Source organism: Setaria italica, chromosome III, assembly GCF_000263155.2.
Source record: "Setaria italica strain Yugu1 chromosome III, Setaria_italica_v2.0, whole genome shotgun sequence".
Classification (NCBI taxonomy): domain Eukaryota; kingdom Viridiplantae; phylum Streptophyta; class Magnoliopsida; order Poales; family Poaceae; genus Setaria; species Setaria italica.
This window is the reverse complement of record NC_028452.1, coordinates 50,369,198-50,394,642: the sequence shown is the minus strand read 5'-3', so window position 1 is coordinate 50,394,642 and position 25,445 is coordinate 50,369,198. Positions and strand designations below refer to the sequence as shown.

At 52.3% G+C, this 25,445-nt stretch overlaps 5 protein-coding genes across 5 annotated transcripts in view; 4 read left to right on the top strand and 1 right to left on the bottom strand.

Annotated features, from left to right (window-relative positions):
• LOC101753643 (LRR receptor-like serine/threonine-protein kinase FEI 1) overlaps positions 1-3,696 on the top strand; it is a 4,297-nt gene extending 601 nt beyond the window's left edge. Inside the window, exons 3-13 of the mRNA XM_014804814.2 lie at positions 181-253; positions 444-515; positions 649-720; positions 797-868; positions 956-1,027; positions 1,135-1,241; positions 1,351-1,533; positions 1,706-2,038; positions 2,140-2,394; positions 2,913-3,046; positions 3,139-3,696. Coding sequence (XP_014660300.1) covers positions 181-253; positions 444-515; positions 649-720; positions 797-868; positions 956-1,027; positions 1,135-1,241; positions 1,351-1,533; positions 1,706-2,038; positions 2,140-2,394; positions 2,913-3,046; positions 3,139-3,363 — 1,598 coding nt within the window. The 3' untranslated portion in view covers positions 3,364-3,696. The remainder of the gene's footprint in view (positions 1-180; positions 254-443; positions 516-648; positions 721-796; positions 869-955; positions 1,028-1,134; positions 1,242-1,350; positions 1,534-1,705; positions 2,039-2,139; positions 2,395-2,912; positions 3,047-3,138) is intronic.
• Positions 3,697-6,651: 2,955 nt separating this feature from the next.
• LOC101753233 (protein NUCLEAR FUSION DEFECTIVE 4) lies at positions 6,652-8,534 on the top strand. The gene has a single exon (XM_004963272.2). It carries the CDS (start codon positions 6,706-6,708, stop codon positions 8,431-8,433), a length of 1,728 nt encoding a protein of 575 aa, XP_004963329.1. The 5' UTR covers positions 6,652-6,705; the 3' UTR covers positions 8,434-8,534.
• A 4,909-nt stretch (positions 8,535-13,443) lies between these two features.
• LOC101752820 lies at positions 13,444-15,667 on the bottom strand. Its single transcript, XM_004963271.3, has one exon. It carries the CDS (start codon positions 15,421-15,423, stop codon positions 13,636-13,638), a length of 1,788 nt encoding a protein of 595 aa, XP_004963328.1. The 5' UTR covers positions 15,424-15,667; the 3' UTR covers positions 13,444-13,635.
• A 2,348-nt stretch (positions 15,668-18,015) lies between these two features.
• LOC101786957 (purple acid phosphatase 2) lies at positions 18,016-19,731 on the top strand. The gene has a single exon (XM_004963270.4). It carries the CDS (start codon positions 18,094-18,096, stop codon positions 19,525-19,527), a length of 1,434 nt encoding a protein of 477 aa, XP_004963327.1. The 5' UTR covers positions 18,016-18,093; the 3' UTR covers positions 19,528-19,731.
• Positions 19,732-22,470: 2,739 nt separating this feature from the next.
• On the top strand, positions 22,471-24,144 carry LOC101764861. Its single transcript, XM_004964179.1, has 3 exons — positions 22,471-22,527; positions 23,235-23,878; positions 23,919-24,144. Exons 1-3 carry the CDS (start codon positions 22,471-22,473, stop codon positions 24,142-24,144), a joined length of 927 nt encoding a protein of 308 aa, XP_004964236.1.
• The last annotated feature ends 1,301 nt before the right edge of the window (positions 24,145-25,445 follow it).

Below are 25,445 nucleotides of genomic sequence, written 5' to 3'. Positions count from 1 at the left end.
ACATTTTTAATCTCCCCCCCCCCCCCCCCCCCCCCCCTCTTCCCTCGGTTATTATTTGAATGAACTGTCAAATGTGTGATGATGGCTCGGCTACCGATGCCCTCTTCTTGGATTCCTTGTTCCCTCCTTTTTACAGCATCTGAATAGTAGTAAAATAATGTGTGTCTTCTTTTGGGTGCAGAAATCTCCCATACATGCAGCTTGGGGGCATCATTTCACCAAGCATCGGGAGGCTGGACAAGCTGCAGAGGATGTAAGATTTTCTTCACCATTTCTAGGACCAAATGCTTTTCTTCTCTCTCGCTCTTTTTTTTTTCCTTTTGTGTTAAGATGTGTAAATAGAAAGAACCAATACCAACTGAAATTGTCCTTTTCTCTTTGTGCTTGTGCATGTATTTATGCTGCCTGTGGACGGACGGACGGGTGGACCTTTCCCTTTTCAGAGCTCTGCACCAGAACAGCTTGCACGGCCCAATCCCTGCAGAGATCAAGAACTGCACAGAACTGAGGGCAATGTATGTAAGCTACTACTAGTATGATTTTGCAGCTACTCCCAACTATACTAGTTTAGTTTCCTCGATTTGTTCTGCTAACTCGTCAGGCTGTTCAAATCAATGATTGAACCTTTTTCTTGCTGTTTATGTTCAGTTACCTGAGAGCTAACTACCTGCAAGGTGGTATCCCTTCAGAGATTGGCGAGCTCGTGCACCTCACAATCTTGTATGCTCTTCACACTACAATCTTTCATTGTGCTTTTACGGCCTTCTGTTGATCTAATAATGTGCTGAAACTGCAGGGACCTGTCGAGCAACCTGTTGAGGGGCACAATTCCTGCGTCGATTGGAAGCCTTACTCACCTCCGCTTTCTGTAAGTTTTCTGATGAGCATTCCTCATGCCCTTGTTGTTGGAGATGTAAAAGTAAAACTGAGAGGGCTGCACATTTACCATCTCCAGGAACCTGTCCACTAATTTCTTCTCCGGAGAGATCCCAAATGTGGGTGTCCTCGGAACCTTCAAAAGCAGCTCGTAAGCTTTGGTCCCGTCAACCTTTGTCCCTTGTTTCATTCGTGCTTCCTATTATGACGTTGGATACCTGTATTTAATGTTGTTGTGCATTTGTTCACGTGATGCAGGTTTGTTGGAAATCTGGAGCTTTGTGGCTTGCCCATCCAGAGAGCTTGCCGTGGAACCCTCGGCTTTCCTGCTGTGCTGCCACATTCCGATCCTCTCTCTTCAGCTGGCAAGTCTCCCATTCTATTTGAGTACAGTTCTTAACTCTTTTTTTTTACCAATTTTAGTGCATGTGTGGGCTAACTGCTGTTGATATTTATTATTTCTGTTTCAAATAGGTGTTTCTCCTATCAACAACAACAAAACATCGCACTTTCTGAATGGCATTGTGATCGGTTCAATGTCAACCTTGGCCCTTGCCTTGATTGCTGTACTCGGGTTCCTATGGATTTGCTTGCTGTCCAGGAAGAAGAGCATTGGCGGGAACTATGTAAAGATGGACAAGCAAAGTGTTCCTGATGGTAATGAAAATGACACACAATTTCGTAGTGTTTCTCCTCAAAAAGAAATATAATAGAAAGAAGAAAGAAATAAAATAGAAAGATGCTGATTGTGGTGACTAACCAGAGTTGTACAGTTTTATCCAGACTGACTACACGAAAACTAATTTTACTTTTTTCCCCCATGATTTAGGTGCAAAGCTTGTGACATACCAGTGGAACCTTCCGTACTCAACAAGTGAGATTATTAGAAGGTTGGAGCTGCTTGATGAAGAGGATGTGGTTGGCAGCGGGGGGTTTGGCACAGTGTACAAAATGGTAATGGATGATGGCACATCATTTGCTGTGAAGAGGATTGATCTCAGCCGTGAAAGTCGTGACAGGACCTTTGAGAAGGAGCTCGAGATTTTGGGCAGCATCAGGCACATAAATCTTGTCAATCTGCGTGGCTACTGCAGACTCCCCACAGCGAAGCTACTCATATACGATTTTGTGGAGCTGGGCAGCTTGGATTGCTACCTTCATGGTAAGAATGCCCACCATCATGCATCTCTTGGCATGATCACTGTAACAATTCACTGGCACCAGTGCATTGCCTTCTTTGACATGCCGTTCTACCTGTGGCAGGAGATGAACAAGAGGACCAGCCATTGAACTGGAATGCACGTATGAAAATCGCCCTGGGCTCAGCTCGGGGTCTGGCATATCTGCACCATGATTGCTCACCTGGGATTGTGCATAGGGACATCAAAGCAAGTAATATCCTTCTGGATAGAAGCTTGGAGCCTCGTGTCTCTGATTTTGGCCTTGCGAGACTGCTTGTGGACAATGGCGCCCATGTTACCACTGTCGTGGCTGGTACATTTGGATACCTAGCACCAGGTACTTATCTTACTTTACTAGGTGGACATTACTGTTTTGATTTCTACAGTGCAAAATTTTCAACTAGTCATACGGTTCTAATTGGAGGTTAAGAGCTGACAGATGAAAGTTATTAGCTGTTACTGAAACATAAGACTGAAAGTGTGTCTTGTAGAACATCCCGACCAACAAGAAGTTAAACAAGGACAGTAAAAACAAATGTTCATTCACTGAACTGTAGAATTTCTGCATTATTCAAAGAACATTGAATGCTATTAGTTGTACTGAAATGAAAGACTGAAAGTGCATGTTGTAGAGAAACACGAACAAGACCAAAAAGAAGTTAAACAAGAATTGTAAAAAAAGGTTGATCATTCACTGAGCTGTAGAAATTTTCTGCATTACTCTTTTAATGGTAAAAATTGTAATTGTAGACATAAATTTTTGAATGTAATGTTGTGTAGCTCCAATTGAAAGTGAAATTTTGTTTTTTAAAAAAAGGTGAAATTGGATGCTTATTTTGACACTTTGGGTGACAGAGTACTTGCAGAACGGGCATGCTACTGAGAAATCGGACGTGTATAGCTTTGGAGTGCTTTTGCTGGAGCTGGTGACTGGAAAGAGGCCAACTGATGCATGCTTCATCAAGAAGGGACTGAACATTGTAGGCTGGGTAAATGCTTTACTTATTACCTGTGGTTATAGTTGTTGTTGGTGAAGTGGTGACCTGAACTCCCAAAACTGTGCACCTGCGCCTTTGTGCAGCTGAACACGCTAACAGGGGAGCACCGGCTGGAGGACATCATCGACGAGAGATGCGGTGACGTGGAGGTGGAAGCGGTGGAAGCCATTCTAGACATTGCTGCGATGTGCACGGACGCCGACCCCGGGCAGCGGCCATCGATGAGCGCCGTCCTGAAGATGCTGGAGGAGGAGATCCTGTCTCCCTGCATGAGCGAGCTGTGCTACGAGCAGCACCTGGAGCTCTGAGCTGATGAGTAGTAGTAATACACTACTTTGGTAGCTGATGCCGGAGCAACATGATGGATGAGAGTGGTGGGAAGCATAAGTTTTGTAGATACATGATGATGAACCAAACCGTGTAGGAGTGTTGGTGGACAAGGTGCAGATTCTCACCTTCTTTTTTTTGTGCTCGGTCAACGCAAGTCAGAGTGGTTCTTGGCACAGAACCAACAACCTCTAATGGCTAATGAGCGTTGATTTCTGTTGTACATAGAGATGATCTTTTGCGTTTTTATCTGTCTGGTTGCCATTTTCTGATCAACTGCAGCTGGGTTCAACCTACTCTGGTTGCAGTGCAAATTTGACATCTTTGTTGCAGCAAGATATGGCTGAGGGGGGGAATCTACACGACAGTGGTTCTTGCACAGAACCAGCAACCTAATGGCTAATGAGCATGTACTGTCGTGCATAGAGATGATCTTCTTCTTTTGCGTTTTTATCTGCCTGGTGGCTATTTTCTGATCAACTGCAGTGTAAATTTGACATCTTTGTTGGAGCAAGAGGGCTGAGGAGGAATCTACACGACAGGGGTGAGCCATTTTTATTTTTATTTTTGATAAAGAGGGGTGAGCCATTTTGGAATTGGGATGCAACATGCGAGAAAGAAAAGAAGTACAGCTGCAGTTTTATCTCAGAATAACCTTGTAGTACCTGATAAGATGAGCATCATGAGCGTGTCAAAGAGTTCGTGGCTCAACTCCACATGAAAATCTGCAGTGGTGATCCCTTTTCGAGAGATTCGACGGTAGTGAGATTAGAATATTAACCCAAATTGCAGGTGGTTCGGCAGTGAGATTAGAATATTAAGCAGTGCTCCGATGTACTCCCTCGGTTCCAAAATTGTAAGTTTTTTTAATTTTTTAAACTAAATATAATTAAATTTGAACGGAGGAGTAATAGCTCGGGTGCAACGCTCGAGACGAGGCATGGACAGTCTATGCTGATGTGGCTCCCCACCCGGAAGGAAAGAAAGAAAGAAAACTGTGCCGGGTCACGTGTCCGTGTCCCACGCTGTGCGGCTTCGTGCCTCTGTCTGTCCGGCTGCCAACAAAACAGAGGGAGACTTTTTTTTTATTTTTTGAAAAGTAGTAACACAGAGAGAGAGAGTGTGTGACTGGCACGGACATGAGTGACTGATGCTGAGGTCTTGGCCCACCCACGTTCTGGCCGCAGGAAAGCAGGCAAGAAGGCTGTGCTGCTGGTTGAAAATGGGCTAGTTGGGCCAAGAGCCCAGGAACGGGCGGCCCGCTCTGGAGTCTGAAGAGTTATTGTTACGATGCGTGTCGCAGCAACCGCCGCCGTGGAAATAGCCCGTAGTAGCGCTGTTTGATACGCTTTTCCTAGTTATTTTTTATTATAATTTAAGTGAAGATTTTCTCGCTTCTCATTTCTTGTAGTTCAAATCTCTGAAAGCTTACCATATAAACGAGAATCGATGAAACAAGCAAAGTGATTGGCAGAATTCTCACTTATTTCCACCAATAAGGGTCTGTTTGGATACACCCTCCTAAAGATTAGGAGTCCACTTTTAGGACACATTTAGGAATTGTGTATCCAAACATGGGTCCTAAAAGTACACTCCTAAACTTTAGGAGGATCATTTTCATTAGGAGGGCCAAGAGCTACTGATAGATCCTATTTCTTCTAAAAGTGGTCCCCAAGTCCTCCTTTACCCCTATTGCCCTCGCATACATTAATGACGTGAACAGTGCAGGGGTAGTTTAGAGAAGTAATTGAGGGTAAAAATAACATTTTCCCTCTAAGATCCTAAAGATTAGTAGTCCATCCAAACAGCTCTGTACTAAACTTTAGAACTAGCAATTTGAGGATCCTAAACTTTTAGTACACTACTAAACTTTAGGAGTTTGTATCCAATGACATAAGCCGCTTATAGGTGGAAACAAACGAGGCATAGTATCGTACATGGTCGTCTACTCTATTGCATTCCTCCAGAAGAAGATCATCTGCCTTGCCTGCATACCATGGATCGAGCCGAGTGTGAAGAAGGATTATTATCAGATTTACCTATCAATCAACTAATTACGTGTCCGATTGATTTGCACTCTGCTCCCCGCGCCAGATCCAAGGTGGCCTCCGCCATCGCCGACGGATGGCTGTGGCCTGTGGGGCGCCAGCACGGCCGTGGCGCACACGAGACCACCACGGCGGCGGCTGCAGCGGCTCCGGCTAGCAGCCCGTGCGAGATCCACGTCCAGGCCTTCCAGGACTGCATCAACCACAGCGGCAGCGACATCAGCAGGTGCCAGTTCTACGTCGACGACATCCTCAACGATTGCCGCCGCGCGCCGAGGGCAGGTCGCCGTCGTCGAGGCCTCCGGATAGATAGCTAGCTAGCTTCATCTACACCGGTCACCGGCCGAAGAATCGAAGCTACGGCTCCAATCCACAATTAATAATAACTAATTATTGTAATACTTGAGCTCTTGGATTAGGATCAAACTTTACTTGAATTATTTCTTGTTGGTTCTCTTGAATCAAACTTTAATCATCATCAATCAAATAAAATATTTATCTCGTGCGTACGTCCATTTGATTTGATCACTACAGTAGGAGCGATTTGTGATTATGATTGTGAATTCGAGTTAAATCCAGTTACAGTGATTGTGATTGTCATTTGTTTGCACTGAAATTTGCCCGGCTAGTCAATCCTCCTCAAGGCCAACAATTGAGGGTCTTTTCCATGCATGCTCATAATCCTAATCGTGGCTGATAATCGTACATATTGCTGAGGACACATGCATCCAAAAGGACACAGAGTCGTCGTTGCCCGTGACCCTTGTGCCGGAATCAAGCCGCACGAAACGATCCTTCAGTAAACTACATGCTGCCCTTTTGTTGTCTACTACTCCAGTTGGATGCTGTGCATCATCAACAGTAAGATACAAACCAAGTCCTATAAAACTTCCTACCATGTGTTATCAAGTTAACTCACAGGTTAGTTGCTTAATTGCTTATTAGGCCAATGCAACAGGTTACCAATATCACTGCATGTCCAAATATTATTCTACTATTACGGCTAATAAGAAATAAACAAGAGCAGAACAGTATCAAATGCCAACTTCTTGGTCTAAAGTTCAATCTCATCTCTTCTTTTAACTTTCCAACTCACCGGTCTGCGCATGCTCCGGTAAAACAACAAATACAGCACGCATTTCTCCCCCCACAAACTTTAGAACTAACTACTCCTTTCCAGTAACTGTTATTTATACTCATTAAGTAAGCAACTAGTAATCCAGAAGAGCGCACACTCTGCTCGCGACAGGCAGCGCAAGCAAGCAGTCGTCGGCCATGGCGACCGCCGCGGCGGCGTTCGCGGTGCAGGTGCTGCGCGGGCGGTGGTTCATGGCGTACGGCTCCTTCCTCATCATGTCCGCGGCCGGCGCCACCTACATCTTCGCCATCTACTCCAAGGACATCAAGACCACGCTGGGCTACACGCAGGAGCAGCTCAACACCGTCGGCTTCTTCAAGGACGTCGGCGCAAACGTCGGCATCCACGCCGGCCTCGTCGCCGAGGTCACCCCACCGTGGCTCGTCCTCGCTGTCGGCGCCGCCATGAACCTCGGCGGCTACCTCATGCTCTACCTCTCCGTCACCGGCCGCGTGCGCCCCGCGCCGCCGCTCTGGCTCGTCTGCCTCTACATAGCCGTCGGAGCCAACTCGCAGGCGTTCGCCAACACCGGCGCGCTCGTCACCTGCGTCAAGAACTTCCCCGAGAGCCGCGGCGTCATGCTTGGTCTCCTCAAGGGGTTCGTCGGGCTCAGCGGCGCCATCTTCACCCAGCTCTACCTCGCCTTCTACGGCCCCGGCGGCGGCGGCGGCGTCGACACCAAGCCGCTCATCCTGCTCGTCGGCTGGCTCCCGGCCGCAGTCTCCGTCGCCTTCCTCGGCACCATCCGCATCATACGCGCGCCGCGGTCACCCGTCGCGGCGCGCCGGGAGTACCGCGCGTTCTGCGGGTTCCTCTACGTGTCGCTCGCGCTCGCGGCGTTCCTCATGGTCTCCATCATCCTGCAGAAGCGGTTCCCCTTCACCCGCGCCGAGTACGGCGTCTGCGCCGCCGTCGTGCTCTCCATGCTCCTCGTCCCCTTCGCCATCGTCCTGCGCGAGGAGTCTGCTCTGTTCAGGAACGCGCATGAAGCGCGAGCAGAGGCGCCGGAGCCGTCCCCGGCGACCGTGGCCGCCAAGCCGGCGCCGTTGCCGGAGCCTTTGCCTGTCACCTCGAAGCCCGCGAGGGTCGGTGCGAGATTGGTCGCCGCGCTGAGGCCGCCGCCGCGCGGCGAGGACTACACGATCCTGCAGGCGCTGGTGAGCGTGGACATGCTGTTCCTGTTCACGGCGACGGTGTTCGGCGTCGGCGGCACGCTGACGGCGATCGACAACATGGGCCAGATCGGCGAGTCGCTGGGTTACCCGCAGCGCAGCATCGCCACCTTCGTCTCCCTCATCAGCATCTGGAACTACCTCGGGCGCGTCGCCGCCGGCTTCGCCTCCGAGGCGCTCCTTGCCCGCCACCGCATCCCGCGGCCGCTGATCCTCGCTGCCGTGCTCCTCCTGACCGTGCCGGGGCACCTCCTCATTGCGTTCGGCGTGCCGGGGTCGCTGTACGTGGCGTCGGTGATGATCGGGTTCTGCTTCGGCGCCGCGCAGCCGCTTATCCTCGCCAGCGTGTCGGAGCTCTTCGGCCTCAAGTACTACTCGACGCTGTACAACTTCTGCGGCACGGCGAGCCCGGTGGGCTCCTACATCCTCAACGTGCGCGTCGCCGGCCGCATGTACGACAGGGAAGCGGCGCGGCAGGGCGCGGTGGCCGCCGTGGCCGGAAAGGGCGTCACGTGCATTGGCGTCCGGTGCTACAAGGAGTCGTTCTTGGTCATCACCGCGGTGACCGTAGCCGCGGCGGTGGTGACGGCGGTGCTGGCGTGGAGGACCAGGGATTTCTACGCGGGAGACATCTACGCAAAGTTCAAGGCGGGAATTGGTGAAGACAGGGTAGAACCGAAAGAACAGCTGTAAGATTGGACCACATCCATGGAAAGTTTTTTAGAATATCGAAATGTTCTTGTCCAACTCCAACAAATGTCACTGCAAAGAAACATGAAATCTGCAATACTCAACTCGATGCATGGTTTCACTATTTCAGTTAAATTTTGGTGGGTTTCAGGCGGAGAGCTAGTGCTTTGATTTAGATGCACATTGCTGACCACAAGCCGGCATCCGCCTCCTCTTGTTCCCGTCTCTGTTGCTTTTGACAGGATTCGTGCAGCGATTTCTATTGTACCCTCTAATGTGCAGGGGACTCAAAATGATGGCTCCCACAACAATGACAGAAGCGTCTCCCATGATGAGGTGGAGCTCGCTCTTCGCCAGTTGGAGCTTCAGGCCGACCAGGACGTTCCTGTCTCCGGCCACTCACCACCGTCGCCTGTCCTGGGAGGGACTGTTGTATCCCAAGAGGCGCTTTGGGAGGCTGCTGCTACTCCAACTGATGCCGCACAGGTTGCAGCTACTCCAACAGCGCCGACCACTCAAGCCTCCCCCGGCATTGCAAGTCTGTTCGTGACACCGCCCCGCCCGGTGCTGCCTTTGCCTTCGCCACCACCACAGCAGGCAAGTTCACCAAGCCCGGCCCCCCGTAGGCGCAAACGTCGCACTTTTGATATGTCTGCAGTGCGGCGCAGCTCGCGTCTGGCGAATGCACGCCCGATGAATGCCGTCCAGAGAGCGCAGCAGAATCTCTGCCGCAAACTTGGCCTTCTCTCTGACGATCTTCTGCCGGTGGAACGTGCTTTGCAGGAATATCTGGATATGTACAGTGGAGCGCTGCCGGCGGACATCATCGCGGCAATGACGGCAATGTTCAATCTGGAAGATGAAGAGTTGGAGGACGCCGACAATGCCATGGCGGCAATCCTCGGTGAGGGTGCCGGTGAGCTGGAGGAGGCATCCACGGTTCCTGTGGCTTAATCAGGATGGCCACCCTGCTGCACTCTACATTTTACATGTTTCTGTCTCCTCTCCCAGTACTTTTGTGTGCGACCATGAGGATGTTGATAACGTCCCTGTGTGCTACCCTTTGTGTGTCCATGACAAGATGGCGGCTGTGTGTTGCAAGACTTCTTGTATGCTTTCAATATGTTGCAAGACTTATTCACTATGGTTGTAATTGTAAGCTGCAAAACATGTGGCATCTGACATCTTGCAAATCATCTTCGTTGCTCTGTGACACCCTTTGTACGTCCTTCGGCCGTCAGCAGGGGTTAGAATGCCTCGGCCTGAAGAGCACTGAGACGCGACGTGCTATTTCAAATGATCGGCCCCGACGTTGATATATTATGTTGGAATGTACGGGGTCTTAATCAGCAAGCCCGTAGGGATGTAGTTCACCAGATTGTGGCCAACACAACGTGCGCCATTGCATGCTTCCAGGAAACCAAGCTTGCACAGATAGATGACTTCACTTCGTCTTACTTAGGTGGGTACTGGTTAAACAAAAACGCTTTCGCGCCGGCCACAGGAGCTTCAGGTACAAGAGGAGGACTGCTGATATTGTGGGATGAGAGGGTAGTGCAGGTCTCACAGATTGCTGTGGGGATGTTTCATTTATCAGCCTCTATTTCACTACATGATGGCGAAACATTCAGACTGTCAAATATCTACGGACCATCCAGTCAGGAGCAAAAGAGAGCCTTCTTACAAGAAATGCTAACACTTAAGCCTCCCAGTGGGACATCGTGGATTATAATGGGTGATTTTAATCTCATATATAGAGCCGCGGATAAGAACAATTCTAGGCTAAATACTAGACTGATGAGTCTATTTAGAGAGGCGATCAGCGATTGTGAGCTCAAGGAAATTCCACTGCAGAACCGCCGCTTCACATGGAGCAATGAGCAACAAAATCCGACGCTTGTCCGACTCGACCGAGTGTTCTGTAATACGGAAGGTGACGCCTTATTTGCCTCCCATACTCTACATGCACTTTCAACATCGCACTCGGATCACTGCCCACTACTCCTCTCCAATCAAAGTGGACCACGACGGCCAAAGACATTCCGGTTCGAAGAGTTTTGGCCAAGATTGCCACGCTTCAAGGAGGTAGTAACTGAAGCTTGGAGTAAGCCCTGCGCTCATCACGAGCCTTTTCACCGCCTGTACTACAAGTTACGGGATACTTCCCAAATGCTTAGAGCCTGGAGCCACAACTTTTACCCGGATGCCAAGATGCAGCTTCTCATGGCGTCTGATGTCGTCCTTAGATTGGATATGGCACAAGAACATAGAACCCTCATCAGGGATGAATTGAACCTGCGACAAAAACTTAAGCGAAGAATCCTCGGCCTGGCGGTGGTTGAAAGGGTCAGACGGAAACAAGCATCACGCATTACGAACATCAAATTAGGTGATGCTAATACCAAATACTTCCATCGGAGGGTTAACGGAAGGAAGAAGAAAAACTACATTCAGCGACTAAAGCAAGGGTCCAGTTGGGCTTTCAATCACGAAGAAAAGCAAACATAATTCAACACCACTTCGCTACGATGATGGGGCCACCAGGACAACGATCACAGGACGTTAACTGGGACAACATAAATCTCCCCAGTCTGGACCTCAGCTCCCTCGCCGAACCTTTCACGGAGGAGGAAATTAAACGTGCAATACTCGACATACCATCGGACAAGGCGCCCGGACCAGATGGCTTCACTGGAGCATTTTATAAGGCCTGCTGGGAGATTATAAAGCGCGACGTCATAAACGCAGCCAACGCTTTTCATAACTTGCATTGCACGAGCCTGCCATTAATCAACACATCCAACGTAGTGTTGTTACCAAAAAAGGAAGGGGCCGAGGCAGTCCCTGACTTCCGATCGATAAGTTTGATACACTCATTCATCATGATTATTACAAAGGTGCTCGCCATGCGACTGGCCCCGCACATGAAAAACATTGTATCACATTCTCAATCGGCTTTCATCAAGCAAAGGAGCATCCACGATAATTTTATGACTCAGGAACATGGCGCGTCGCTACCATCGACAACGAATTCCAGCACTATTCTTTAAGCTTGACATCGCCAAAGCGTTTGATTCGGTGCGATGGGACTATATTCTAGATTTACTTCAACGCTTGGGCTTCCCTATTCGTTGGCGGGATTGGATCGCCTCTCTATTCTACACATCTTCATCTAGGATCCTTCTCAATGGGGTCCCAAACAGCCCCATCAAGCATAACAGAGGCCTACGGCAAGGAGATCCTTTATCTCCTTTACTTTTTGTGATTGCAATTGAACCACTACGAGCTTTGCTGGAACAGGCCACTGACAGAGGATTCATATCCAAGCTGCGAGGCAGGTCCCTCAATTTCCGAACATCCATGTACACCGACGACACGGCTATTTTCCTAAACCCGACTAGGCAGGATGTCATTGCCTTAGCTGACCTACTCACTAGATTTGGTGAAGTGTCGGGGTTGAGAACAAATTTCGAGAAATCTAGTGTGGTGCCTATAAGATGCGAAGGGCTTAATATGGACGACATATTTGGAGACATTCCAGTCACACAGTCTTCCTTTCCGGTGCGATATCTTGGACTTCCACTAACGACGTCAAGGCTCAAGAGAGTACACTTCCAATACGTCATAGACAAGGCGACCTGCAAACTCACTGCGTGGAATGCTAGGAACATGACTATGGCGGGACGCCTAGCACTCACGAAATCAGTATTAACATCACAAGCGGTATACCTCCTGTCGGCAATGGAGGCCCCCAAAGAGGTGATGAAGGAAATTGATGCAAAGCGCAAGAAGTTCTTTTGGGCAGGGGCGGCGACATTAACAGGGGGGAAATGCAAAGTGAATTAGCAAAGGTCCGCCCGACCGACAAGATTGGGGGGAGTAGGTATTTTAAACATCTACAACTTTGCAAGAGGACTAAGGCTCAGGTGGCTGTGGCATGAGTGGAAAGCAGAAGATAAGCTTTGGGTAGGCTCCGAGGTTCCGTGTAATAACACGGATAGGAAATTATTTGCGGCATGTACACGCATCGTCGTAGGCGATGGAGCAAAGACTTCCTTCTGGAATAGTGCCTGGGTTCAAGGCCAAAGGCCAAAGGACGTAGCGCCAAGTATTTTCTCCATTTCAAAAAGAAAGAACAGGAGTTTACGTGATGCGCTTCACAACCGAACTTGGATCCGGGACATCAACATACATCACAGTAGTTTCTCGGTGCAACACTTCCGAGAATACATCCTTCTGTGGCAAGTCGTACAACAGGTAGCCCTACGCCCGGGTGTCCAAGATGAAATCATTTGGAAGCTTACTGCAGATGGTAACTACTCCGCAAAATCCGCTTACGCCGCACAGTTCATTGGTTCGGCTTCCACCAACTTTGACGGCTTGATATGGAAAATATGGGCCCCTAGAAGCTGCAAAACCTTCGGCTCGCAATCCAAAATCGCCTTTGGACTGCTGACAGACTTCAGAAAAGGGGATGGCCGAATCCAGCTACCTGCCCACTATGTCGGAGATCACAAGAATCGGCGCTACACCTTTTCGCCGAATGCCGGATTACAACAAGAATCTGGGCCATGGTGGCGGACTGATTATCAGCGCCAGCAATCCACCCGAGGGCTTGGCAACAGGCCGATACGCTGCACCACTGGTGGTCGATGAGAGCAGGAGCAAATTCCTGCTCCAAGAGAGGCATGCAAACTTTGATTATGCTAGTTACATGGATAATTTGGTGGGAAAGGAATATGAGAATATTTAACAGCAAGGAGTCTTCTGTCAATATGATTTTTGAGTGGATCAAAGACGAGGCCACCGTGTGGATTATGGCGGGAGCGAAACATCTCTCCGCTCTAATGGTGCGATGCTGATTGCGACTGAGTTCATAGTGTTGCTTTATTTTATTTTATTCTTCTGGCTCAATTTTGCCTCATGTCATTTCATTTTTGATCCATTGTACTTATCCAGTCTGGATTCCTCCTTTTTAATATAATCGGCAGCTCTCCTGCCAGGTTCGTTTCAAAAAAAAACTTTTTAAATTTTGTCTCTTCTCCCTTTTTTTAGTTGCAGAGAAGATATTGTTGTAGAGATTAACTATCACCTGGTCATACAAAATTCGCAATCCAAAACCCACCATAAAACGAACAAAAATTTCCAATCTTACCTGCTCTCTGGACAAAAAAAAAACTTGTTTTGATCCGACATTTGCATCCATCAGTCGCTTTCTCGCTGAACGCCTCCCCGGCGCCCATGCACCTCCGCCTGCTCCTTGGACTCCGCCACCGGCTCCTCGGCGGCGCCCTTGCCCGCGGTTCCCTCCTTGAACCTGGCGTAGATGTCCCCAGCGTAGAACTTCCGCGTCCTCCACGCCAGAGCCAGCGTGACCGCCGCCGCGCCTACGGTCACCGCCGCGACGACGAGGAACGACTCCCTGTAGCAGAGCGTGCCGGCGCACGTGACGCCCTTTCCGGCCACCGCCGCCACGGCGCCCTGCCGCGCTGCCTCCCGGTCGTACATGCGGCCGGCGACGCGGACGTTGAGGATATAGGAGCCGACGGGGCTGGCCACGTTCCCGACGTTGTAGAGGGTGGAGTAGTACTTGAGGCCGAAGAGCTCGGAGATGATGGCCAGGATCATCGGGTACGCCGCCCCGAAGCAGAATCCGATCATCACCGACGCCACGTACAGCGACCCCGGCACGCCGAACGCGATGAGGAGGTGTCCCGGCACGGCGAGGAGGAGCACGCCTGCCACCAGCAGCGGCCGCGGGACGCGGTGGTGCGCCAGGAGCGCCTCCGAGGCGAAGCCGGCGGCCACGCGGCCGAGGTAGTTCCAGATGCTGATGAGGGAGACGAAGGTGGCGACGCTGCGCTGCGGGTACCCCAGCGACTCGCCGATCTGGCCCATGTTGTCGATGGCCGTCAGCGTCCCGCCGACGCCGAACACCGTCGCCGTGAACAGCAGCAGCATGTCCACGCTCACCAGCGCCTGCAGGATCGTGTAGTCCTCGCCGCGCGGCGGCGGCCTCAGCGCGGCCAGAAATCTCGCACCCGCCGTCGTCGTCGCGGGGGATTCTTGCGTCCCCTGCTTCGTGGCCGCGGTCACCGGCGGGGACAGAACCGGCGCGTCAGCGTGCGCCGGGGGCGCGTTCGTGATGTTGTGGTACTTGAATAGCGCGGCCTCCTCGCGCAGGACGATGCCGAGGGGGAGGAGCAGCATGACGAACACGACGGCGGCGCAGACGCCGTACTCGGCGCGGGTGAACCGGAACCGCTTCTGCAGGATGATGGCGACCATGAGGAACGCCGCGAGCGCGAGCGACACGTAGAGGAACCCGCAGAACGCGCGGTACTCCCGGCGCGCCGCGACGGGCGACCGCGGCGCGCGTATGATCCGGATGGAGCCGAGGAAGGCGACGGAGACGGCGGCCGGGAGCCAGCCGACGAGCAGGATGAGCGGCTTGGTGTCGACGCCGCCGCCGCCGGGGCCGTAGAAGGCGAGGTAGAGCTGGGTGAAGATGGCGCCGCTGAGCCCGACAAACCCCTTGAGGAGACCAAGCATGACGCCGCGGCTCTCGGGGAAGTTCTTGACGCAGGTGACGAGCGCGCCGGTGTTGGCGAACGCCTGCGAATTCGCCCCGACGGCGATGTAGAGGCAGACGAGCCAGAGCGGCGGCGCGGGGCGGACGCGGCCGGCGACGGAGAGGTAGAGCATGAGGTAGCCGCCGAGGTTCATGGCGGCGCCGACGGCGAGGACGAGCCAGGGCGGGGTTACCTCGGCGACGAGGCCGGCGTGGATGCCGATGTTGGCGCCGACGTCCTTGAAGAAGCCGACGGTGTTGAGCTGCTCCTGGGTGTAGCCCAGCGTGGACTTGATGTCCTTGGAGTAGATGGCGAAGATGTAGGTGGCGCCGGCCGCGGACATGATGAGGAAGGAGCCGTACGCCATGAACCACCGCCCGCGCAGCACCTGCGACGCGAACGCCGCCGCGGCGGTCGCCATCGGTGGAGTGGAGTGGCTCTGCTTCTAGGATTCCTTTGGAGGCGTGTGTATGGTGATGATGAAGGCTTTCCTTGGGCGGGAGTGGTAGGCTGGCGGCAAGTAACTGCTAAGGTTGGTCAGGCTGCTCGGCAATAAAAGTGTTTGGACGAAAGCTAGCCAATTCAATGCAGACGTGCAAGGGCCAAACTTCGAATGAAATCTTGAAGAAATCAAAAATCGGCATTCAGTTCATTAGCATCATATCAGATTTGCCATCTTCTTTAAGGGCAGACAAGAAGATTTCAAGCTCTTATATTATCCGATGATTAAACATTTCAAAAGTAAATAAGAAACCATAATTATTTTGGAAACCTTAGTGGCTGCATGGCGGAGCTAATTGAGTGCAGCACTCTTGAGCTATATATCGATCAAGTGGACTCTCGTAAAGTGGTGACACCGACGGCTATGCGGTCTTGAACTAGAGGGATTTGTGCTGGCAGAGTGGCAATAGCAAGTGTGCTACTACTGTGCTGTTAGGAGGACTAGGAGATGGTCATCCAATCGAGACACGCCCAATCCAATCTGGATTATCGTGCCACGACGTCGGGAAAAGCACCATCTCCTGACTTCATATTCAGAATCTTATTTGTAGTTGTTCTCCGGTTATTGTTTGATTACACGGATTAAAGTTTAGTCTCTGTTATATCGAGAGTGTTTAGATATTAATTAGGCTAATTATAAAACCAATTGCACAGATGGAGACTAATTCGCGAGACGAATCTATTAAGTCTAATTAGTCCATAATTTGACAATGTGATGCTACAATAAGTATGTGCTAATCATGAATTAATTAGGCTTAATAGATTTGTCTCGCGAATTAGCCTTTATGTGTGCAATTGCGTTTATAATTAGTCCATATTTAATACTCCTAATTAGTATCTAAATATTTAATGTGATAAAGGACTAATCTAACCAAAGATCTCATTTTATTTTTGAGATGGCAATTTTTGGAACCGTCTATTGCCTCAAATCTCGATGAAACCCGTCTAGCCTCGCTGGTATAATAGCATATGGACTAGGCTTGCATTGCTCCCGTGTAAACGGGGCAAGGAATAGCCTCCCGGCGTCACTTTTCGTTAACGAGTAAAGAACTCGTGCCGAGGCTCGACGATGCTCATCCTCTCAGCGAGACTCGCAACAATGAGATCGATGACGCTCATAACTCATGCACTATTTGCTAGATCATGCTGTTGATCGAAGAACGGCAAGCCAGCGACGCTGGTGGAGAGTACTCGTCGGCGTAGCGAGAGGCTTGCTCAATATCCAAACCGTATGAGGCTTGCTCAATTGTGGTGGTGAGGTTCCACTGCTCGAATGGTGGTGTGGGTGGTATCCATCCATCCAAAAACGTCTTGTCTTATGGCGCTGCTGGTGATGTTGCTATCGCAAACGACAAGCCATGTGGTTCCCATTGGGCCTGTGGGGGATGGGCTTCGAAGGCCGCACGGTTTAGCCGGTTTCAGTTTTGGCTTCTCGCTACAGTAGTCGGGCATTATGCGGCACTATTTTCTACTGCAGTGTGAAGCCGGAATACAAAATGAGTTCAAAAATAAACTAAAACGAGGGAAGCCCATGGAGCTGAAAAAATTGACTTACCCGACTTAAGCTCCGGCACGCGCTACAGTAACGCACACTGCCTAAGCCGCAGCCCATAGACAAGCTGAGGGGGAGGGAAGAAGGCAACTCGGCCGCATAATAGATGCTGGGCCGAATAATTCGTGGCCCAAACAAGATTTGCTCAGGCGTAGTGCAGTGCGCGCAGGACTCGCAAACTGCAGAACATGCCGCACCGGCGTAGCAACTGATGAATTGACGCCATCATCTCCGGTGGATCGCCGCCGTCGTCCGAATCCTTCGTCCCCTGTTTGCTCCCTCCCAGCCGAGGATGGCGGGGTCCTCCTCGACGTAGGGAACAGCCGACACCTCCTGTGCCGCCGCCTCCAACGTATGTACTACCCACAGGCTGCTCGATTTGCATCATATCTGTCGTCGTCTGCAGCTGGTCCACAGTGTGCAAACGCAGAGATGCCAAAGGTCGATGAGGACGAGGGTGTGCAAACGCAGAGATGCCAAAGGTCGATATGAGGACGAGAGCTGAGCCAAGAACGTATGTAGCCTAGCCGAGAGATCTCTGTCACCCTGGCAGCGACGACGCAGCACTGACTCCGACTTTTTATCCACGTGACAATATTGTGTACGAACAAGAAGAGATTAGCTATACCTATCGTATCGGCCGGGGCTACGGATGGCGCGCCAGCTAGCTCAAAAAATGAATGCATCGATGGATCGGAGGCAGCATAATTTTCTCTTCCAATGAAATGACTCCAGCGGAGGACCTGCACCATCATCACCGATAATTGCATTTCAACCTGAACGGGAAGCTAGCAAGAAGCCAATCACCATGAACAGGGCTCCAAACGACTTGATGCGCATGGTAGCGGATGATCCACGTCGTCTGGTACGCAGGCAACCACACGCCTCCTACTGCCCCTCTCCTGCCTGTACTAGCTGCTTGTGTTGGTGAATGCTGATGCCTTCCTCCGCTCTAGCTACTTAAAGCCAGCACTAGTGCAGTAGCTAGCATGCAGCCAGCCAGCGAGTAGTAGTAGTAGCAGTTAGTGCGTGGCCGCCATGGAAAGGAAGCCCGCCGCTGCGGCGGCGCTGGTAGTAGTAGTAGTAGTAGTACTCGCCGCCGCGCTCTTCTCCGTCGGCGAGGCGGCGCACCCTCGTCGCTGTGTGACGAGCACGTACCGGCGGAAGCACCAGGCCTCCGACGACATGCCGATGGACGCGGACGTGTTCGCGGTGCCGCCGGGCCGCAACGCGCCGCAACAGGTGCACATCACGCTCGGGGACCAGACCGGCACGGCCATGCTCGTGTCCTGGGTCACCGTGGAGGCCGAGGGCAACAGCACCGTCCTGTACGGCCGCGCCGCGGACAGGCTCGACCTCGCCGCCGAGGGCACCACCACCCGCTACACCTTCTACAACTACACCTCCGGCTTCATCCACCACTGCACGCTCACCGGCCTGGACCACGGCACCCGGTACTACTACGCCATGGGGTTCGGCGACACGGTGCGCACCTTCTGGTTCACCACGCCGCCCCCGCCCGGCCCTGGCGCGCCGCTCCGGCTGGGTCTCATCGGCGACCTCGGCCAGACGCCCGACTCCAACAGCACGCTCACCCACTACGAGCAGCACCCCGGCGACGCCGTGCTCTTCGTCGGCGACCTCTCCTACGCCGACAAGCACCCGCTCCACGACAACAACCGCTGGGACACCTGGGGCCGCTTCTCCGAGCGCAGCGTCGCGTACCAGCCCTGGATCTGGACCGCCGGCAACCACGAGATCGACTACGCGCCGGAGATCGGGGAGACGGTCGCGTTCAAGCCCTTCTCCCACCGCTACCCGACGCCGTACCGCGCCAGCGACTCGTCGGAGCCGTACTGGTACTCGGTGAAGATGGGGCCCGCGCACATCATCGTGCTCTCCTCCTACTCGGCCTTCGGCAAGTACACGCCGCAGTGGAAGTGGCTGGAGCAGGAGCTGAAGCGCGTGGACCGGGAGACCACGCCGTGGCTCTTCATCAGCGCGCACGTGCCCTGGTACAACAGCAACAACTTCCACTTCATGGAGGGCGAGCCGACGCGCGTGCAGTTCGAGCAGATGGCCGTCGACGCCCGCGTCGACATCGTCTTCGCCGGCCACGTCCACGCCTACGAGCGCAGCCACCGGTACTCCAACATCAAGTACAACATCACCGACGGCAAGTGCACGCCCGTCGCCGACCGCCGCGCCCCAGTATACATCGTCATCGGCGACGGCGGCAACATCGAGGGCCTCGCCGACGAGCTCACCTGGCCGCAGCCGGCCTACTCGGCGTTCCGGGAGTACAGCTACGGCCACGCCGTGCTGGACATCAAGAACCACACGCACGCACACTACGCCTGGTACCGCAACCACGACGGCAACAAGGTCACCGCGGACACCACCTGGTTCACCAACCGCTACCACATGCCCAACCACGACGACTCCGTCTACTCGAACACTGCCTACGTGTAATACTATCCACCACACAAACCTGCTTCCCCGAATGCATGCACCAGAATTGTGCACTGCTTGTTGCCAACAATAAGGCTACTTACATTGCAGCCATGAAAATCGATATGATCATGTAGAGTTCCATCTACATGCATGGAGGAGATGTGCACTTGTGTATTTACATACAAATGAGAATAAGATGGCATGACCAGTTCATCATGATAATTGAGGGGTGTTATGAGTTGCATGTGTCACTTGTTTCGACGGCCGGTATGCACTGCCTGCTCACCCTCGCCGTACGTCTTCCCCGGTGAGATCTGATCGGATTGCGCCGCGTCGCCATGGATGAATACGTCCCCTGCTTGGATCCGCCGCTCCTCCCAACCGAAGTTGGCGGCCATCTGAGTCCCAGCTCGGTCATCCTCGACGACACGGCCTACATCTCCGCCGATGCCGTCTCCAACGCCACCACCGCCGTCGGGCAAATGAGCACCGGCGCTCACCACAACCCCAACCCCCCCCCCGCGCGCCTCTCCTACATCTGCGTCCACTTCCCAGGCCCCGACGTCGGCACCGTCTGGACCCCGCCGTCCGGTGCGTCTGGGATCCCCCGCTCGTCATCAGCACGCACGCCAACCTAGCCCTCCTCCGCGTCTCCATCCCGGGCTCGCTGCGCGTCAACAAGCACTGCAACTTCGACTACTTCGTCTACGCGGCCCGTCCGCGCCCGGGCGCCTCCTCCCTCGACCTCCTCCCGAAGTCACCGGCTTCCGTCGCTTCCGGGACCAGGATGCCGCCATCATGCGCTGCCCCGGCGGCTCCCGCTACGTCATCACCGTCCTCAGGAACATCCTCGGCCACATGGAGTGGAGCCTCCAGCTCTACGACTCCGACACGCGAGGCTGGACCTCCAAGCCGTTGCCCCCCGTTGAGGCGCCGGAGAGGGACAGGGTGCTCCCCATCCCGGACTCGGCCACCGAGGTGCTCTTCCACGAGAACACCAAGGTCATCGTGCTCGAATCCACCACCGTCGGCTGGGCGTGGATCTCTGGAGGGGCATCCTCTTCTGTGACGTGCTCGATGAAAAGCCCGTGCTCCGTGACATGCCGCTGCCCAAGCCTGCTAGGTGCAACAGGGGCTCCTTCTGCAAGGGAGACCCGTATTGGCATTGGGACATCACTGTCGTCACACTCCCAGAGCAATCGCAGATGAGCATCAAGTATGTCGAGATGGGAACTCGTCCTGGCGATGTCCCATCATCTCGAGGACAGCAGGTGGATCGCTCCAGCTCTAGCTCCGATGATGATGATGTTGATGACTACTGGACAGCCACCGTCTGGACTATGCCTGTGCCAATTGCTTCATGGAAGGATTGGCACAAGGATTGCACAATTGATGCGGCCAGCATTGCCATTGACAACCCAATGCATCGTGAGCTGCTGCCAAGGCTGACCGTTGATCCAGAGGAGGTGTCCGTGACCTTCAGTAGACTGCTCACTGCTCATCCCACCTTGGGGCTTGGCATGAATGGTGATGTGGTTGTTTATTTGCTTTCCAAGGTGGATTACAGGGCCCGTGAGGGATGGGTGATTGCTGTTGGCACCAACAGCAAGCTGCAAGGCATAGCCAAGCTTGATGACAGGAAAAACTTCTCCTTAAGACGCTACTACCGTTCCACCGACATCTCCAAATATCTGACCAAGGCTACCGAACTAACTATACTATCTTCATCTACTTATATTCGCAATTCGTAGCTGAGCATGCATGCGACTGTCTTATGATCTTACAAATGTCATCTGGTTGGCTGTATGATATACTTTCTTTTGTTCAAAAATAAAGTAACTAAACATGTGTAGTCAATCACAAGGCATGCATGAACAAGTTTAATACTCCGGGCTGCCAGGTCGGTTTACAACTCCCAGTTCCTAGGACCATGCTTCTTAGACATGACAAGTTTGTCTAGAAGGCCTGGAAGTGCAAATTCTTTGTTTGATCAGTCTATCAGAATAGACCAGACTCTGGGACAGTGTTGCTCTGGCTGCACTCGCCAACCTGCTCCCTTTGCAGGAGGCTCAGACTTGGCATCCTGTGGCACAATGGACTGGCATCAACTATCTTGCAAGTTGGTGGATCAGCATCATGGAGCAACCAATCAGAAAAGGCCATGGCTATCGTGTTCATGTTTCAGTTCTGGAGCATAATGCTTTAGTGTTTCAGCGCTAGGAATTGTTGTCACATTCACTTGTCTCTTTGACCCAGCTTAAAAACCTCTTTTGTTTTATTTTTTGTTTGCCCCTGCTCTGATAATATGGTCTTTGTTGGCAAAAATTTAATGCGGTTCTGTAGTTGGCTCCATGGGGGTATTTATAACATTTAGCAGCAGGGACTCAACTGTCCCAAAGTAATTTCTTGCTTGAACTCCGTTTACAAATGGTCAACTGGAAAACAAAAAAAAACAAATGAGTATAGTTTAACCTTGTTAGGGAAGAAAGTAAATCCACAATGTTTTGTTCTTGATGCAGGTGAGGCAGGGAGACTTGAAAGAAGAACCAGGTTCAGTAGACAGAGGCGTTAAGTGTGGTCTTATGATGAAGCTGGTGAAGAGATATGGGATGTGGTTTTTGGGGCAATTCAGGAGCTTGCTTTTCAAGAGCAAATTTGAGGGGTGCAACTGCTGCTGGAGCTGCGCGGCGAGGAGGTTCGTGACCTGGAATCCTGGATTACATAGGTCCCGTAGTTCATTTGGGTCACCTCCCTGTAGGACAGTAACATTATGCAGGGAATCTGTTATTTTACCAGTTACCAGGTATTTGGTTCTGGCGTATTTGTAACTGTTATTATACCTTTCCTTTGCCGTCCGAGAACATTGGCCAGCAAACTGCTACTGTTTTGCATGCTCCCGACACCTCGTCCACTGGCTCACTAAATGGATCTGTTGGATCCATGTGTGACCGGCCAGCGGCCATGACCCGTGCTATCGGCAAGGATTATATGGCAACTAGCAAGGATCCCAAGAAAAGAGTGCACTGAGTGCAATTGATTACTATGCTTGCAAGGATCCCAAGAAAAGAGTGCACTAACAGTAAGTTGATTTGGGGTGGCAAAAAAATGGAAATGAAAAACAGGCCTGAGGTTCAGTGCAGCAGAGCTTTAGGAACGTCTTCTCCAGAAGTCCCAGGACAATCCGGATTCTTCTAGCGTTAGTAAGATCTAGAGCATCAAGCATCAGTAATTAATAATTAACAGTGGCTTGAACAAAGGAATCGTCAGGTGACAAAGCTGTGACCTTCGTCTTCAACAAAGGAATCGTCAGGTGAAGTTCATCACCACTGTGAAGGTGACCTAGCAGCTGTAACCGGCATGCCCTGGCGCCAGTTGCAAGCTTTGTTCTTTTTTTTTTCGAGATGCAATGCAAGTCCATGCAGCGGTCCCTTCCTTCATGTTCCCCTTCCTTGCTTCCTTGTTAAGATCAGATCGAAATCCTTGCCGAGACCATCCACCTCCATGACGATTACGTCCCCTGCTTGGTTCCTCCTTCCCTACCAACGAGGAGGACAACGGCCTAAGCCCAAGCTCCGTCCTTCTCGACACCACAGCCTACATCTCCGCCGCCGCCATCTCCAACGCCACCACCGCCGTCGGGGAGATGAGTACCGGCGCACCCATCCACATCTCCTTTTGCCTCGCCCGACCCCCGCGCCTCTCCTACATGTGCGCCCACTTCCCAGGCCCCGCCGGCCGACATCCCCGCCGACACCCCTGCCGTCCGGTGCATCAAGGAGGCCCCTGAAGTCATCAGCACGCACGCCAACCTAGCTCTCCTCCGCGTGCCGCTCCTGGGCGCCCTGGATCTCGTCACCAATCACCGACACCATGACTACTTCGTCTACCAATCCCCGGGCGCCTCCTCATTCAACCGCCTCCCGCACCCGCACCCCAAGGGCGCCGTCTTCCAGGACAACGAGGTCGCTATCTTCCGCTGCTCTGGCACCTCCCACTACGTCATAGCTGGCCTCAGGAACACCGTCCGCACCAGCAAGTTCAGGCTCCAGCGCTACGACTCCGACACCGGCAGCTGGACCTCCACCCTGCTTTCCGTCCACGCGCCGGTGAGGGACGAGGTGCTACCAATCCCCCTCACGGCCACCGAGCTGCTCTTCCACGAGACCACCAAGGTCATCACGCTCGGAGGCCCAAGGGTTACCATTGGCTGGGTCGATCTCTGGAGAGGCATCCTGCACTGCGACGTGCTCGATGAGGAACCCGTGCTCCGTGATGTGCCGCTGCCCAAGCCGTCAAGAGCCAATAGGCGCTCCTTCTGCAGAGGAGGACCGCACCGTTACAGGGAGATCGTTGTCGTCACACTACCAGGGTAGCAGCAGCAAACCGAGATCAAGTACATGAGATGGAAGTTTCTTCAAAAAAGTACATGAGATGGAAACTAGACCTGGGAAGGATATGCCGCCATCCCGGCAGTCGGTGGACACCTCCGATGACTCCGGCTCTGATGATGGTGCTGAGTGTGATTTGTACGTCGCCCCATACTGGAATGCCACCATCTGGACCATGCCAGTTCCAGTTACGTCATGGAAGGATTGGCACAAGGACAAGGATTGCAAGCTTGATGTTTTAGGCTAGAAGGGGTCTATGCTGGCGGGCCCCTACCGATCGGAGTCGGGCCCGCCGGCCTGGCCCACCTCCGCCCTCCCGCCCCATCCTGCCGCCTCGGGAGATGGTGAGCGGCGGCAGGCCCCGCCGGCCCCTCCGCCCGGTGGTGGGGTGGCCGCTGGTGCGGTCGTTCAGGAGGAACCTGGCGTCCACCAGGCAGTCGCCGCAGTCGTCGTCGGCTTATCATCAGGACGGCGGAGTTAAGGGAGGCCGCGGCGCCAAGGGAGGCGGCGCCGGCGAGGGAGAGCACAACCGCACAAGGGCGGCGGCCTGTTCGTGAAGATCAACATGGACGGAGTGCCCATCGGGCAGAAGGTGGACCTCACGGCGTACGGCGGCTACACCGAGCTCTCCGCCGCCGTCGGCAAGCTCTTCCGCGGCCTGCTCGCTGGTACGTACTCCATCGCCGCATGATGTCGATTTCATGGAATTCTATGCTGATGGTCATAGTCAAATTAATATGAGAGTATCTTAGTTGCCATCATTTTCGTTGTGTTTTACTCATTACTCCCAGAGATAAAAGGATGAGTGTTCTGTGCAACAAATCAGTCTGTACCCAACACATTTTTTGAAGGCAATGTTTATTGTTTTCAGTCACACCAATACAATTACGGTGTCTGCATATCAATTTGTGTTGTCAAATCAAGCCTCTCATTATCCTGAATCCTTCGCACTTGATAAATCACCTGCCACAGTTTGGGTACTAGACGTTTAATTATGGTAAATAGCCGCTGTCCTGATTGTAGTAAATCACTTCATAACTATCGTCCATAGACTGTTGAATTATGTAAGATTCTACCATTTTGCATTGCTAAATCGTGTCTTCAAGCATCATTTTGCTTGCTTGTGGTAAATGACCTGTGACATTATCATTGCTAGATGTTTATTTATAGTAATCACAATTATCGTAAATCGGTTCCTCAATGCTATATATATATATATAGACACACACGCGCCTCCGCTATTCAGTACCCAGGGTACAGAACTGTCTTTTTTATTTTTTAGCTTTTTTTTGAAAGATTCTCACAAATAGGCCCCTGGAGGTATCATTTCAAAATCTGGACCCTTAGCTCGGCGCCATCATTGGTGGCGTCAAACTTACACGTCTTGGTGCCAGGGGGTTTAGCGCCTAGGTCGTAGCGCCGTTGGCGACATGGACGCTGACATGGCAGCCCGCTTGGCGCCAGGATGGATGGCACCAAGCTTGGCGCCGAGCTATTATCCTATGGCTCTTGACATTTAAAATGAAACAAGTATATTTATTCCGAGGG

Excerpts from the sequence above, each read along its gene's own strand:
- LOC101764861 (XM_004964179.1), top strand. The coding sequence starts at position 22,471 with ATGACCCGTGCTATCGGCAAGGATTATATGGCAACTAGCAAGGATCCC. Across the intron at positions 22,528-23,234 it reads GCAAGGATCCCAAGAAAAGA|GCCCCGCCGGCCGACATCCC; the intron begins GTGCACTGAGTG and ends CCCACTTCCCAG. Across the intron at positions 23,879-23,918 it reads GTTGTCGTCACACTACCAGG|TTTCTTCAAAAAAGTACATG; the intron begins GTAGCAGCAGCA and ends ATGAGATGGAAG.
- LOC101752820 (XM_004963271.3), bottom strand. The coding sequence starts at position 15,423 with ATGGCGACCGCCGCGGCGGCGTTCGCGTCGCAGGTGCTGCGCGGGCGG.
- LOC101786957 (XM_004963270.4), top strand. The coding sequence starts at position 18,094 with ATGGAAAGGAAGCCCGCCGCTGCGGCGGCGCTGGTAGTAGTAGTAGTA.
- LOC101753233 (XM_004963272.2), top strand. The coding sequence starts at position 6,706 with ATGGCGACCGCCGCGGCGGCGTTCGCGGTGCAGGTGCTGCGCGGGCGG.